Below are 15,300 nucleotides of genomic sequence, written 5' to 3'. Positions count from 1 at the left end.
AGCTAAGCTGACTGATCAGGATTTCTTGGAATAATTTGTGGAAGACAGCATCAAACCTTGAGCACTTAAGCCTCCAGTTCTGTAAATGATCACTTACCAGCCACTAATAAGGAGACTGCATTAGTCCTGTAGCTGATCAAGGTAAGCTGAGGAAAATATAGTGTGAGGTTTCTGAGCAAAGTGAATGAGTGGTGCCTTAAACACTAAACATTAAAAATATTGCTGAACTGAGCTATTTGGTTATCTGAAGAAACACAAGTATGGAGTTAAGGATAAAAGTGAGGAAAAATATAATGAAAACAGTGGAAGACTAGTCAAATAATGTGTTCTTAGCATCTTTAAGTATTTATCCTCTTATGAGTGTGGGAATGATGAGCATACATATGTAGCCAGGGCTGATTACAGAAAACACTTCCATGGAAATTATAGTGATCAAAGACAAAGTAAAAAATCAGTTCAGTATACTAATTTCAGGTAGACTGATTGAGTTTTGTGCCCTCAATCCCAAAATTATAAAATATCATGGCAAGTTTTTCTTCTGAAACTTTGTGTGTTTATACTGATCTTTATCTCGTTCAAACAAGCCATTTTATAATATATATGTAGAATGATTTAACAGAGTCAAATAACCTGTCTTCATCTTCATTTGCCATTTAAATCAGTCTTGTTAGTGTAGAGTCCTCATATGTTATTTTAAAAGTTATTCCAGTTTAAAATTCCACTAAGGCAAAAAAATAGTCATAATAGAAACGAGCTAAAAATAGCAAATAATAAGTTCCTATTAAAATTATTTTGAAACACCTAGTATTTGTATCCATTTTTCAATTCCCCACTGACTTTTTCTTTTTTAATTTCTTAATCAGGATATGATATGACACTAAAGCTCTACAGTAATATATTTGTCTTTATCAGTTGAGCTATGATTTCATAATTAAGAGGAGAGCTTAAAGTAAAGCTGATTCCTATCACCTACATTGCCATCTTTTCTACGCTGAGTTACATCTTGGAGCAAACACTTCACTGAAACTGGCTGAACTGTCCATGTGATCATTTTAAATCTACTAACCTTTTTTGAGTATTGATTTTAGGTTTTATTTCCAGGCCTTTATAGATTTTATAGTGTTTCAAGCCTCAATGAAAGTGTTTGTGCTTTTTGGACACTTTATTCTGCCATTCAAACTACCTGAATGATACTTACTGTCCACATAAAGCCTACATTCCCTAGTGTGCAATTTGCAATGTCTTTATGTGGAGGATGACAATTGGAGTTCATGTGTGCAAGTGCTATAATTTGCTAAATTGACACAAGTTTGACCAAATTTTTCACCAAAAAATTTAGGCTCTGTGAAAGAGATTGTTTTGCTCAGGAGTGGTACAAGAATATTTCTGTAAGTAGTCAGTTCAGTTTCATTTTAACATAATTTAGACAGTTTTACCTAATGTGTATGATGGTGATCTTTATACATGGCATTTTTCCTTTCTACACCAAACTTTGCTTTATTTTTTATTTTAGTAAATTTTGGTAAAATTACATTCTTCAGGAAATATTAAAGAATCTTGAATTGCAATTTCTCATTTCTTTGGAGACTCAAGAATTTGCCTTTTAAAACAGGAAGCAATGTTTGTAGCTTCTAAGTAGTCTTTTTGGCAGCCAGGGTATTTGGCATCACTTCTAAAACTCAGGGTATAAAGAAGCACACTCGTGGACTTGGAGCAAATGGTGCATGCATTATATATGTTTATTCTCATGAAAATACCTAGCTTTATTCTCATGGTACCTCCAGTGTCTCAGCTGTGGAGGTCTAACTGCATCTCTGTTGCAGTTCGTGGGCCTTTCCTGGGCATTGCAGCTGTTCACCAGGTGTGTCCTGCAGCCCATCAGAGCACAGAGCACTGCCCTCTGCTACGGACAGTGTTGAATAGAACACCAAATAAAATGGATTTCATGTTATGCTTTGTAAAACAGTGGTCTTCTATTGCTGTTAGAGTCTCATAGGGGCTAAAAATGAATAGAATTCCACTTGCTAGTAAAGGCTAGTAAAGCACTGCTATGAAACCTAGCAAAAAATGGTGAAGTTTAGGGTTTCATTTTCATTAATTTGAAATCTGACCAGAAAGGGGGGGGGGGGGGGGGGGGGTTTGGTTTGGTTTGTTTGGTTTGGTTTTTGTTTTTTTAAATAAAAGCACAAAAAGTATATTTTGGTGGTTTGTGGTTTCTGCTAGAAATCAATTAACATATAACTTTTGCCATATAGCTTTGCAATGGCAATCAAAAGTAAATGTAAATGAGGATTAAAGATCAAAGTTGAATGATGGAGAAATGTTAAGAAAGTGTTAGATTTTTTTCTCAGATTCTAAGTGTGGCTCTATTTTAGATCGATCTGTCCAGCAGGAAGACTAGAATAGTAGTAGACTAAATCCATCAATGTTGCTTCTCCATCTCAACATTCTAGCATAATGCAATCACTCTGAAACTGTCAATGAGAATATCTAAATCCAGTGACCTACCTCATCCTTACACACATAAGGTTACAATATTAACAATGCATATTTCAGTACAACTGTTTTCAAAAGGTATTTTGTTATACTGGAGGAGTGACTTTTTAAAAAAGAAATGGCATCCTATGTTTGGGTGTTTTGGGTATATTTTTCCTCTTACTTTTTAGAAATTGTTAGTCTTACTTATGTGAGGTCCTTTTGCTTGGTTAATTTTTTTTCAGCTTGGAGTTTTATGGAGGCGGAAACTTACCACCACTTACAGTTTTGAAATCATATTTACTGGGAGTCAAAAATGCTGAAGGAAAAACTTTTACTTTAAAAATAGCATGAGAGTTCCACGTGTGTCTGTTAGTTGCGTTTGTTCTAGTCCAAGAAACATCACTGTTGACAAACAAGTAGCAACAATAGGTGTTGGTTTTGATAGGTGGATTTTTTACCATCTGAAGTATCTATGTATTAATAATGGGCTTCATTTGTTGTTCTTGTTCCTACAAATAGGAAAAGAATATCTACTAAATTCTTTCACTGCAGTGGATTTTCTTTTACTCACAAAATATTTAAATATATATACTTAGACTTTTCTGTCACTAGGTAATGAGCACTGCTTTCTCCAGAAAATGACGTTATTGTAAATCATCTGTCTATTTTCCAATGTGCTTGTGTGTTTTACCCATAAGCTGCTTACTAAAATGTTTCCACAGTGCTTATTTCAGAAAATGGCTTGTCATTAAATTAATTCTCACTATGTTTTAGGAAGAAAGTCTGAACTACAAATTTAAATCTTAATTTTTAGTAAAGTATCTAAAACCTAGTTAGTTTATTTATAGCTACATAACAGTTAATATTTTGCAAATACAACTATAGTAGCTATGAGTTTTTATTATTTCTTTGGAACATTTCATCAGTGTGCTAGCTGTGTAATGTATTGGTAAATACTGATTTCTAAATGACATTTATAAAGTGGAAATGCAAACAAAGCTGCAAATATATGTAAATCAAAACTGTATTCTCTAACATTTTTTTGATATGCATAGTTATGCTTTCTGAAAAGGAGCAAAGATATCTATACTTTTCTTTTAAACCTAGAATTTGCAGGGCTAAACTTTTAATTTTGTTTGTTTATTGCAAAGCTGACAGGTTTCTGCTCTAGGGATACCTTTATCAGGATGTGACTTTCTTTTGAGGAATGAGAAATTGTTCAGTTACTTTGTCCCCAGAGGTGAAAATGCCAGGCTTTGTTAACAACAGAAGAATGTGTCCCTTTTTTCTTTTTTTCAACAAAACATGAAAGATGCAATCCTATCAGTTGCAGTAATCTAAACATTTGTCATAAAATATTTTTGGATATTAGGAGACATTTATTTGCATGGCCATTATTTATTTTTGAGTGCTACGGTTTTTTTCTTTCTGAAATGTGTAAACAACTCAATACTGAAAGCAGGTTAAGCACTGATATTCCATAGCTGCTGTGCAATTAAGATGTTGAACATACAGTACTTTCCTTTCAAAGATGAAAGCTTGTTTACATTTCCTTGTTTATAAGCCTGCACTTCCAAAATTGTGTGTTGTTTTATCTCTATACTTAATAGGAACAGTCATTTTGGATCTGTACATGTAAAGTTGGAGTTGTATGTGTGGATATTGTTTTTCATATTGTAAGCACCTATCACCCAGGATAATACTGAATTGTTTTCTAGAGTTTAGCTCTTTGTAGACCAAGCGATCATTTCAGATTAGCTTCATATTATGCTTTGGAATTCTTTTTGATAACAGAATTTGGTTTTTGGAAATGATGTCACAGAAGATATGTCATCTGTCATGCTGCAGGAAAAAGTTTTCAGTGAAGGAAAAATAATTCCATCCAGTTAGATTTTTTTCCACTCATTCCACTTAAATATTGTCATTGTTCCTATTTATTCACTGTTGTAGCAATGTGCTTTAAACAGTCCAGAGATTTTCACATGAAATTACTGCTTGATTGCACTGTTGAGTTTTATGCTAGAAACCATGTTGGTGGAATGGCCCAAATGGATGACAGCATACACCAACTCAGATTTTCAGTATGCTTATGCAATTATTTTCTTGCTTCTGCAGCTGTAAGCACAAGGTGTACTTGGAAGCACTACCAAACACGAGTATCATCATCCCCTTTCATAACGAGGGCTGGACCTCGCTCCTGCGCACGATCCACAGCATCATCAACCGCACGCCGGACAGCCTGATCGCAGAGATCATCCTGGTGGATGACTTCAGTGACAGAGGTGAGGCCCAGATGTTCTTGGTTTAACTTGAACTTTTAGTGCACTGTGGTCCAGAGAGAAACTAAAGAGATGCAAAACCACCCTTGAAGTACCCCCTTTGATTGTTAGCAGGAATAAACATTTATAAGATGCTTTTGTTTGACTTGGAATGAATACTGAAATTCATGTCATAGGGAAGAGAGACTGTCAGCTGTTGATTAGGCTTTATTAAGGTTGTTTTTAATGTTATTACTGAAATACTGCAGATTTTAGTATGTATTCATCTTTTCCCTATAATTCTCTTTTACTCTGAAAGTACACCAACTTTGACAATTTTGGATGCAACTCATTAGCTTTTGAGCCTGAAATTTTATTGAGATAGGCAGATTCACGTACTAGTACATAATAGCCATACAGAGAAATGAGGGTTTTTTGAATGGAATATAAAAAACACTTTGGAATAGATGATCAAAATTTACATCATTTATATGCAGTAAAATTAAGAAAACTTCAATCACTTAATGTCTTATGCTGCCATTACTTCTTGAATGCAGAGCAAACAATTAATGCCTCAAGTTCCTTAAATGAATTTTAACATTTCTTTAGGTAAGATTCTTCCATGATAAGGATAGGGAACTAGGAAATAGGGTTTTTGTTTCCAAATTTCAGTTCATCCCTTAGGACTTTAAACATGAAGACCATTGACTTTGGTGTTTTGCAGGGTAGGTTTTCTGTTTGTGTGAAAACATCAGTTGCTGGTGTGTATGTTAGCTTTGTTCTGAGTAGACTGATAGCAAAAGAGAGAATTGTAACCTTTGCTAATGTTTTACTTGAAACCTTTGTCTCAGCTAGGAACTTAAGGAGTAGATTTCTGACCTACTGTTTTAAGAAGCCCCCGGGTGAGTGAGAGAAATATTAGTAGAGTGCTGCAGTAGCAGAACCATTTTTGTAAGATTTTTTTTTAACTTGATATTTCAGGGTTTAGAAAGATAAATGCTGCACACATCTATCTTGCCCTCTCATATCTGCTGGTTTACTTGCAATATGTCCTTTGATGAACTGCCTCTCGATCTGTAATGCAATTTAAGTGAAATTGTAAAGTGAGTACAGTTCTGACTGGTCTATGTTTATGAAATCTAGACCATAGATGAAAGTTTTTGAAATCAGACGTGTAAAACAGGCTGTTTCTGCAGGCTAACAATTTCCTAGTAGTAAACAACTCACTGTAAGTTGTTTTTATAAGGTATCTGACAAGTAAAAAAGCTGTTTTTCTTTTTTTTCTCTCATTTTTTTCCCCTCATTTTTTTTCTTTTTTGGCTGAAATAGCAACTGTTGAGACCATGCTTGCTCAACAAGTATGGTAATACATGGTAATACTGTAGCATTTTTTGAAATGAAAAACATAATTGCTATTGTTGATGTATTTTAAAATATACTAGTGTTTTGTAAAGCTTATCTACATCCAGGTTATTAGGAAAAAGAATTAATGTCACTTTCTTGCATGCTCTAACTTAATTTCTGCTGATTGCTTGTTATAACATTATAAAAATCTCCATAGCCTTATTCATTTCCAGTTATATAAAGCTATCTGACTTTTCAGTAGAACAGTTTTCAGCTGGAAGAAGTGGTTCATGTAGCATAGGAATGTTTAACCAGAGCGTTTAATGCAACTTTGAAAAACTGAAAGAAACCTACAAAGCAGACTTACATGAAGTTGGACCTAGAAGCATGGTACCAGTTAAATTATTTACTTCTATTTATTAGTGTTATTAAAATAAAGTTCAGAAATGTGAATGGTTGCCAGTTTTGAGCATATTTTGTACTGTATATTTTAAGAAGAGAAATGACACAAGAAAAATCTGCTGCAGTCTCTACTCTGAATTCAGTAATATTGAGGTCAGATGAAACATTTTGGTACACCTGAAGTCAGTTTAATTCTTGTATTTGTGATCCTCTAAACTTTACTGAACTTCTGTTCTCTTGTGCTCTTTTTTCTCTTCTATGAGGTGGCCACACAGAGTTGGATTATTTTATGTTAAGAAAATGCTGACTGATATGTATCTCTACATTTCACAGTTTTTATGAACTGAAAAGCAGTTCATAAAATAACCTGTTTTTAAGAAGTGGCAGATTCTTTTACCCTTTAGTTACCTTTCTGAAACTGATAGGAGTAAAGCAGTGTAAAAGATATTGAAGCCAGATTAGGCAAAAAATCAAGTTTGTGTGTTCGGTTGTCAAAACCCGTAGAATCATTGCAAGCAAAGTTTGTTGCTGTGTTGAGGCAGTATATTGATTAGTGATAAATTCATATTCTTTTTCCTTATTGTATAATTTCTGCATGAAGCTGGAGATGCCATAAAGCTGACAAATGGCTATTATTTTGTGAAATCAGTTATATGTTATTAAAGTGGCATGTGTATATATACTATTCTCATTCCATAATTTCGTATTATAAGGGAAAAATTTTGTTAGCAAGCTAAATATCGTGTGTAGATAGTCAAAAGTGAAAATTAGGTATTTCACTAACAATGGTATTTTAAAAGTAGTGATTAAATAGCAAACATTTTTCTCTAAAGTTTTATATTAATCCTGCTTTTTCTTTTTAAAAACATCTTGGAAATTATGAAAAGACAGTTCATATTAGAAGCAGTAGATGAGAAAAATAATAAATTTCCAACTGTGTAAAAGACTTTTAAAAAAAGGCTCCAATATTTTTCCTTCTTTTTAACTAATGCCAGTATAAATACTGAAATGCACTGAATAAAACTTTTGATAACAAATGATGAAAATGTTTTACTGAACAGCTAGATACCAGAAGTTGGCTGCTTCATCTTCAGAATAACTTGTATGCCTTCATTTTATTCATATGCAGTCCTTTGGCTTTTATGATCAAAACCAAAATCTTTAGATCATGCATAATATTCTGCATAAATTATGACATTTAGATGTTATAAAAGTAAAAGGACAGCTGCACATCTTTAAATAACAATATAATGCAGACTAAAGGCTTGATATTATGAGGGAGGTAAGGAAATGTTATGACATGAAAGTGCAATATTTGATTATGGACAGATTTAATATAAAAAACTACATAAATATTAGAAGTTAGCTGTTACAGAAAGAAATGTAGATTTAAATACAGATACACACAGTTGCAAGATGTCTTTATTCATGTAATTTATAGAGAGTGTTTGTATTTGTATTTAAAATTTGTGAACCAACTGATTTAGTGGAACTCCATTTCAGCAAAAATAACAGCTTTGATTTATATTGTAAACACACATGGCAGAATGTTGGTGTACTGGTGAGATGAAAGGGGACTGAATCTGAAGTTCCTAGGTGCTCTAATAAATATAAAATAAATACATTGCCACTTAACAAGCACTATAAAAGAGAGGAAAATAATAAGCTTCTACTTAGTTTGCCTTAGAAAGCTGTGGATACAATAAGAGTACATTTTAATGATGTACATAATTTTACATACTAAAGCGTATGAAGTGTTTCTGATTTTTTGATGGATTTGGAGCTGCAAATCCAGTACCTGATTCATATAAGCTCTGTATTTAAACTCAAGGTTCAAGACCTATCAGTTTCAGTGTAACCTACCATGGAGAATCAACCTTTATATTGGAAACACCAACACACCTCTATGTCATTATCTGCAGTGGCTTTGTGTGCAGCTCTAGTTTTGTGATTCTGGTTTCTATAAAAATGAGCCTTGTTGAAAGTAGCTTTTTTTTCTGGGAAAGTTTTGGGGTTTGTGTGAAGGTTGTTTGAAATGGAAGGTGTGGAAGATTGGTTTGCAGGTTTGACGTTAAAGATTGGGTGTTTCTTGTTGACATAGTTTGCTCTGAAGTCAGACAAATATCTGAAAAAGGGTAAGAAGCAGAATGCTAAGAAGCAGAATATGGGCAACAGTTTTAAAAGAAAGGGCAAAATGAAAAAGAAAGCAAGTTTTCATTGGTTCAGTTATGGAACAGCTTGCATTTACAGAGGAATACTAAAAATTTTAATTAATGTTTTAAAACTTTAGAGAAACATAGATTTGCATAATTCATTAGTTAAACAGTTCATGTAGATTGCCAACATATCATAGATTTGTACATCAACTTTTATTTCTTTTTATGTATCAATTACTTTATTATGAGTCAGACTTGTAAACTGTTACTAACACAGTGTATGCCCATGCATGTGAAGTTGACTTACAAAGGATTTTGGCTGTACGCTGTAGTTCTTGAACCAGTACAACACTTATTATAAGAAAAAATAAACAATGCCACAGCCAACAATAAATTTATTAGCAGTAACAATTATTTGGCAGTATTTTAGTTTGGAAAAAACCCTCAGATTTGACAAGGGAAAAAAAGATTTTGCACCCTTATTAGCTTACAGCTTCTTCCTCAACTAGTTCCTTTCACTGGCAATGAACTGGTCTTTTGGTAGAAAATGACAAACTAGGAAATTTTCCTTCATGTTGATGAGCCAGTCCCTTCTAATATTGCTGTCTATTATGATCTCCGGGTTCTGTCCCCTTGCTTAGGTCTGTTTTCTGCATCATTCATTTGAGATCAACATGGTGTCTCCTATCAGGTACCATATGGTTTGTGTCAGACTTCTGAATAGGCCAGTTTAATAAAATAGAAGTCAGTGTGCAAAAGCAACTTGTGATTACTTCATCAGAGCTGTAGTTGGTCAGTGAACTTCAGTGCCAGTTATGTGCTTTTTTTCTGTGAACACTGGAAGATGACCTGGTATGACTGGGATTTTTTAAATTGTAGTTCTGTAAACTACATTGGTCATACTATACAATAATGGCAGAGCAAGGGAAGAGAGTTTGTGCTGAAAGCAAAGCAACTCTATCAGACTATCAGATTGAACCACTTTCCACTGAAGGGACACATGCTATTCCATGGAGTTGAAATTCCCTGTATTTTGTTTGTAGACAATTCCCTGTATTTTGTTTATGTAGCGTCATTGAAACGCAAATGTATGGATGCTTGGCTTCAGATCATGGCTAGATGTAACTTTCCCCTGAAATGAAAAATTGTACAAAGGACTGTCTTGTCGTAGCAAAGCTCTGCTATAGACAAGAAGTGTCTCTATGATCAAAGCTCACGTCTCCAAAAATTGCCATGTTAGGTATAGCTCATGTAAGACATTATTTGTGAGAAAGGAAGGGTGAATCTACACACAAATCTGGTAGGTTTGTAGACAAATAGTTATACCTGAAGCACACAGCCTTACTGGCTGGGGAGCCTGTTGCTGCAATCAAGTAATTATACAAAGGTAAAGAGAGATGTTTTCTGCTTAGTGAAGAGTTTGTAGTGACTTTGCACTTGCTTAATGCAGCATCCTGGAAGCCAGAGGGATCCTGGCAACTTGAGTTGCACTCTTCATTTCACTGATAGCATAAGTAAAACTTCCCTGGAGCAGAGTTTAATACAGCAAGCTTTTCAAGTAATGTTGACCTTAATATGAACATATTACTTCATCATGCATGCTACAGCAGAAAAAAAATTCTTAGCTTTTAACCCTATATCAATGTCAGTCTCATATTTTAAAACTATTTAAAAAAAGGAAAAGGCCGAAGAGAAAATGAAACTAATTCAATTTCAAGATGTCTATATTGACTAGATATTTAACTAAATGCAGCATTTACATTTTTATACTTGTGATATTGAGCTATAAAATGACTCATTTCTTCTACAATGCACTCAGTTACTTGAATTTCATGAAACTTGGACTTGCTTCTGGTCAAAATACTATCACTGTAAAAAGTACAGCTTATAACATATCTGTGAGTAGGTTGGAATAAACTGACTTGAATCTTTAGTACCAGGCTTTCTATTCTTCACTCTATATTCTCAGTTTTGAAAATTTAACATTCTAAATTCTGCTGTGGAGTTTTTCTTCTGAAATTACAGAGTACAAGATTTTCCCTTCAGCTCCTTGATGCACCTTGCAATAGTAGTTTCATTACTGAAGGCATTTTGACTTGACAGAATGGCTTTAGCAGTGGTAAAAGGAAGCGTTGGCCTGAGGTTGGTGAGAGTTCAGCTCAGAAGAATAATGGTCATTTTGAAGGCAACTACAGCTCGTCTCAAAATGCATTTCATTTGCTGGAGTAAAAGTATTGTCAGGTTATGAGAAAGTGAGAGGTGGGAAGAATTTCAAATAACTGAAGTTTTACACTTTACCTAGAAGAATTGAGAATGTGTCTGCATTGGGATAAATTTAGGAGTATCTCCCACATCCCAATGCTGCCTGCACTCAGGGAACTCAAATATAACTTGGCTGTAAAAATGAAAACTCCAGTGATGAAATACTAATGTGAAAACAATTTCTTACTTTTCACATAGTTGATCAAATTGGTTATAATAGGTAAGTAATTTCACTTTTGAGTATGTGTGGAGTCAGGATATGAAGTTTTTGTTTCCACAAGTTCTATATTGGTCAGTCTATCTTTAGTTGCCCACCCTATTAAATGTTTGCTGGGTGTGCATCATGCCTCCACACCACATTGCTTTTGTTTCTGAACATGTGAGGAATTCTTGAGATGGGAAACAATCAGCAGCCTGCACTTAGCAAGATTGTGTTCTCTGGGTGTCAACTTCTAAAAACTGTTATGCCGTGCTTGTTTCGAGTGTGGTTCATGAGATACCACGCTGAAGTAAATCTGGATTTAAAACAGTATAGTTACTCTGGGTCAGTTTCAAATAATGGAAGCACATTTATTCATATGGCAAATTTTTATACTGTGCATTTCAGCTTTGGTTTACATTTCCTTAGGGTTAAGTTGAATTATGGCTGAAGTGACATTATTTTAAAATTCCTCATGTGGAATACTCAGGTTTGATCTTGTGAAGAGGAAGGAAAATTTCTAACTCTGCATAAACATAGATCTCTACATTGGCTTTTCTCTGAAACATGAGCTGTTTATTTTCCACTTGAAAAGCATTATTACATTGCAGTAATAGACAAAAAACAACTTGACAAGAGACTTGAACAATTAGCTCAAATTATCTTCTTCAGCTAAAGTTAATGAATTGTGGAAAAGATGCACATTAGTTTCAGAAAAAAATGGAAAAGATTATGTTCTTGTGCATTTTCTTACATTTCTTCTTTTCCAAGTTTCTTCTTACCTTGTTTATCTTTATAAGCTTTAAGATTTTTTTTTTTTGCTTAATTGCATGAGGCAATTCTTAACTAGTATTCCAAATGTATTACTTCTATGATTTCACTGAGTAGTATAATGGAGATGTTAACTAATTCAACTAATTTTTGCAACTTCAAATGACATATCCCCTGAATAATCACAGTTGAAACCTGCAGACAGGGATGTAGGATGGAAACTGAAGCCTGTTGCTTTGGATTTTTTCAGACATTCCATCTGATCAAATTCAGACTGGTAAATTTTTCTTTTCTTGGTGGTGCTTTGTTATTAGGAATCAGGAGAACAGATCTGAGATCTTATAAAGTATTGTTTTTCATAAGCTAATCAAGTAGGTTTTGCTGTAGTAACAAGAGAAAGGATTCTTGTGCCAAATAACTGTCTGTTGTTTAGGAAATTTCCTTTAATTTAAAATTGAAATTTATTCATGGTCCTTTTCATGCATGAATGTTGTTTCAATGTTATTTTTAAATAACTCATTATCTTTTCATTGTACACAGAAAGAGATTGCAACTTTCAGTTTTCAAACTTCATTGCAGTTTAATAAAGTGTGACAGGCTTTCGAATTGACATCCTAGTAGTCTTTCCAAAAGTGCTAGTTTTTTACAGTCAAGGTTGCCTTAATTGCAAATTAAACTAAGTAGACTTTGAAAAGATATTTCACCTTTCCTGAATGTAGACTTTTAAGAAAGCTTGCAATCGTCAAGTAAAATAACATCCTTAAAGAATAGGCAATAGTATTGTCCCCAGCTACTATATTTTATGCATCTTAAAGAAAATAATTCCAGAAAACCTTTTACTTCGTTTTCCTGTATTATAAATGTGGTTTTTTGGTACATTTTTCCTGTTTTCAAATCATGGGTGAGCCTGAAACCTGCTAATATTCCAAATATATTACCAGTAACATAAGAGAAGTTGTTTTCCTGTTCATTCACTGGTACTGAGCTTCACATAAGGTAAGAGGGAAAAAGAATGTGGGTGGTATAGGGAAAGCTGTGAAATTATCAAAGCAGTAAATCAGGATTGTCACTCATAAGAGAGTTTTGAACCTGGGATTCTGGTATTAAAACAACTGTGTTTTACTAAAGGTTTACTAAATGATCTGTAAAAGTCTTTGCAGTCAGATATAGGCTATGAATAGTTTCTAATAATTTCCCTGGGAGATGAGTGGGAGAATATTGATTTGGTTGCAAACTAAATGTCTTTTTGTTGTTTTTTTTTTTTTTTTTCCCAAAAAATATGCTTTTGTCTTTTCTAGACTCATTCTTACATGTAGGATTGCTAGCAAGTGTTTAGTTTACAAATCTTATCACATCCTAAAGAAAGAAGAAAAATCCTGTAATTAGATTAGCAGATTAATTTCTTCAAAGTTTTATAGATGAAGAACAAAGCTTTCTCCTGCCCTATTTTTTTTGTAACCCTGACAAAATCAACATTTTTAAATAGTTCTGGTACATGTTCTGACCTTGCTTCACTGATGAAGGAAAAGAGTTAGTAACTTCTATTCAAGTTCTGGTATATTCTATTTCTGTCAAAGCAAATGAACAACAACAGCAAAAAAAAGCTTAAAGCTTACAGAATACTTTCTTAGAATCTTGAGAGCTGAAATTAATTTATATTAATTTAATCTTTGTGCTTTTCTTTTGATATAACCTAGTACATAATTTGACAGTACTTGTTTCTGATGATCCTTTCCTGGATAATGGCAAGCAGTTCTCCCATCATTTTTATTTATTTAATATTTTTATTCTGATTAAATGGAGGCCCTGTTGCCAAAAGCATCTATTTGTTTACTGTTGTATATGTTTATGCAGATTTTTATTTTGTGCAGGCAAAAATCAAAAGTGTACTTAATGCATGTTTTGTTTATTGCTCTTCAGTGTCGCACAGGAAGCATTTGTGACATATGGAATTGTCTAGTTACAAATCTTCTTGTACAGAAATGCAATCATAATTTTGATTAACTTGAAAAGGAATGTTGTTGCTCTCAGAAATCACTATCCAGACGTTCAGTCAGCTTTGGGGGCTTTTGTGTGTGTGCTGATTTCCCCAAATGAGATCATGTATCTTTCAGACAGATGGGCAATTTTATGAAGCTTATAAATGGCTGAAAGCTTTAATGGCTCTGTCATGCGCAGTTTGTTTTTGAAATGCTACTGATTTGTGAAAAAAAACATTAATAACTTGTACTGAGCAATTATAATAGATTTATTTTGATAGGACGGGTTCAAACTGTGTTTTCTAAATTAGCATAAGTTCCATATGCAATGGGAAATTTTGGTGAAGAAGAATGACAAAATCAAAGCATGATTTGCTACATGCAAAGAGCTTTTAGCATTCTCCTCTGCCTTCTCAAGTTACAGGTATAAACTCAATTTACTTGGGATAGTGATTTTTTTTTCCCCCTTTTTATCCAGTTGTATGTTTATGCATTATGAGAGCAGGTACACACTTTGGTTTTTGTGGCTTTGCAAGACTGCTGCACAATTGAGACACCCAGCACACAGAGGCAAACAAATACATTGATTTCATTTATGGTCAGTGACTTAGCAACCTTCGTTCACCTGCTGTAGGATCCCTCCTATCTGCCCTCCTCACAAATTCAAGAAAATACGCTTTAGGATAAATGGAAAAATGTTTCATGAAGCCAGAATGCACTACACAGTATGGAAAATCCTAACCATTTAGAACAGGTGGCTGCTGGGGATTTTGCTTTTATGTGGTATAGAAAACCCTTCTCATCACACTGGTAAAATGTACTACAAACACGTGCATGGCATTCAGGGATGAAGGCCTTCTAATCTGTGCTGACTTCTGGCTTTGGAATTTGAGTGTTGCTGTTGTCAGAGTGGTGGCGGGGAGGGGGGCACTTGGGGAGATTTTGGCTTTGTTTGTTTGTGTTTTCTAACATAATCTAATTTCTCCTACTCTTACATCAGGATATTTTACTGCACTATCTTCTATCTTTATTTTTTTTACTAGGGATCTGATGATTCTTTAATAGGTAGAAAGCTCTCAACAAATCCAGATTATTTCTGCCTAAAGTCTCTTCTTCCCCCTCCGTTTGAAGGGCAACATACTGAATTTAGAAAACATAATTGACATTCTTTGTAAAAAGTGCTGTTTATGCACATCTGTCAAAATAGCAAACCTACAGCTCTAGATTTAGCAGGATAAACATGAGTTAACTCTCTTACTCCATTTCTGCCTCATTTAATCATAGAAGAGACACAGATTAATTGTTCTTTGTCATACACTATTTCTAGTCAGCAGGGAAATCTACTCCTGTTTGTAAATATTTTAATTTCAAAAGTTTATTTTAAAAAATGTTCTACAGTTCTACTGGAAATGTAGGAGAATTTGACAAAAATACTTTAAGGGTCTTACTCC

At 33.9% G+C, this 15,300-nt stretch overlaps 1 protein-coding gene across 2 annotated transcripts in view; it reads left to right on the top strand.

The window, feature by feature from the left end:
- Positions 1 to 15,300, top strand: part of GALNTL6 (polypeptide N-acetylgalactosaminyltransferase like 6) — a 437,146-nt gene that overhangs the window by 194,313 nt on the left and 227,533 nt on the right. For both annotated transcript variants that reach the window (XM_021552775.4, XM_021552857.4), the window contains one exon: positions 4,594 to 4,760. In XM_021552775.4, coding sequence (XP_021408450.2) covers positions 4,594 to 4,760 — 167 coding nt within the window. The remainder of the gene's footprint in view (positions 1 to 4,593; positions 4,761 to 15,300) is intronic.

Source organism: Lonchura striata, chromosome 4 (genome assembly GCF_050655825.1).
Source record: "Lonchura striata isolate lonStrDom1 chromosome 4, ASM5065582v1, whole genome shotgun sequence".
Classification (NCBI taxonomy): Eukaryota; Metazoa; Chordata; class Aves; order Passeriformes; family Estrildidae; genus Lonchura; species Lonchura striata.
The sequence above is the reverse complement of the archived record's forward strand: the minus strand, read 5'-3'. Positions and strand labels throughout refer to the sequence as shown.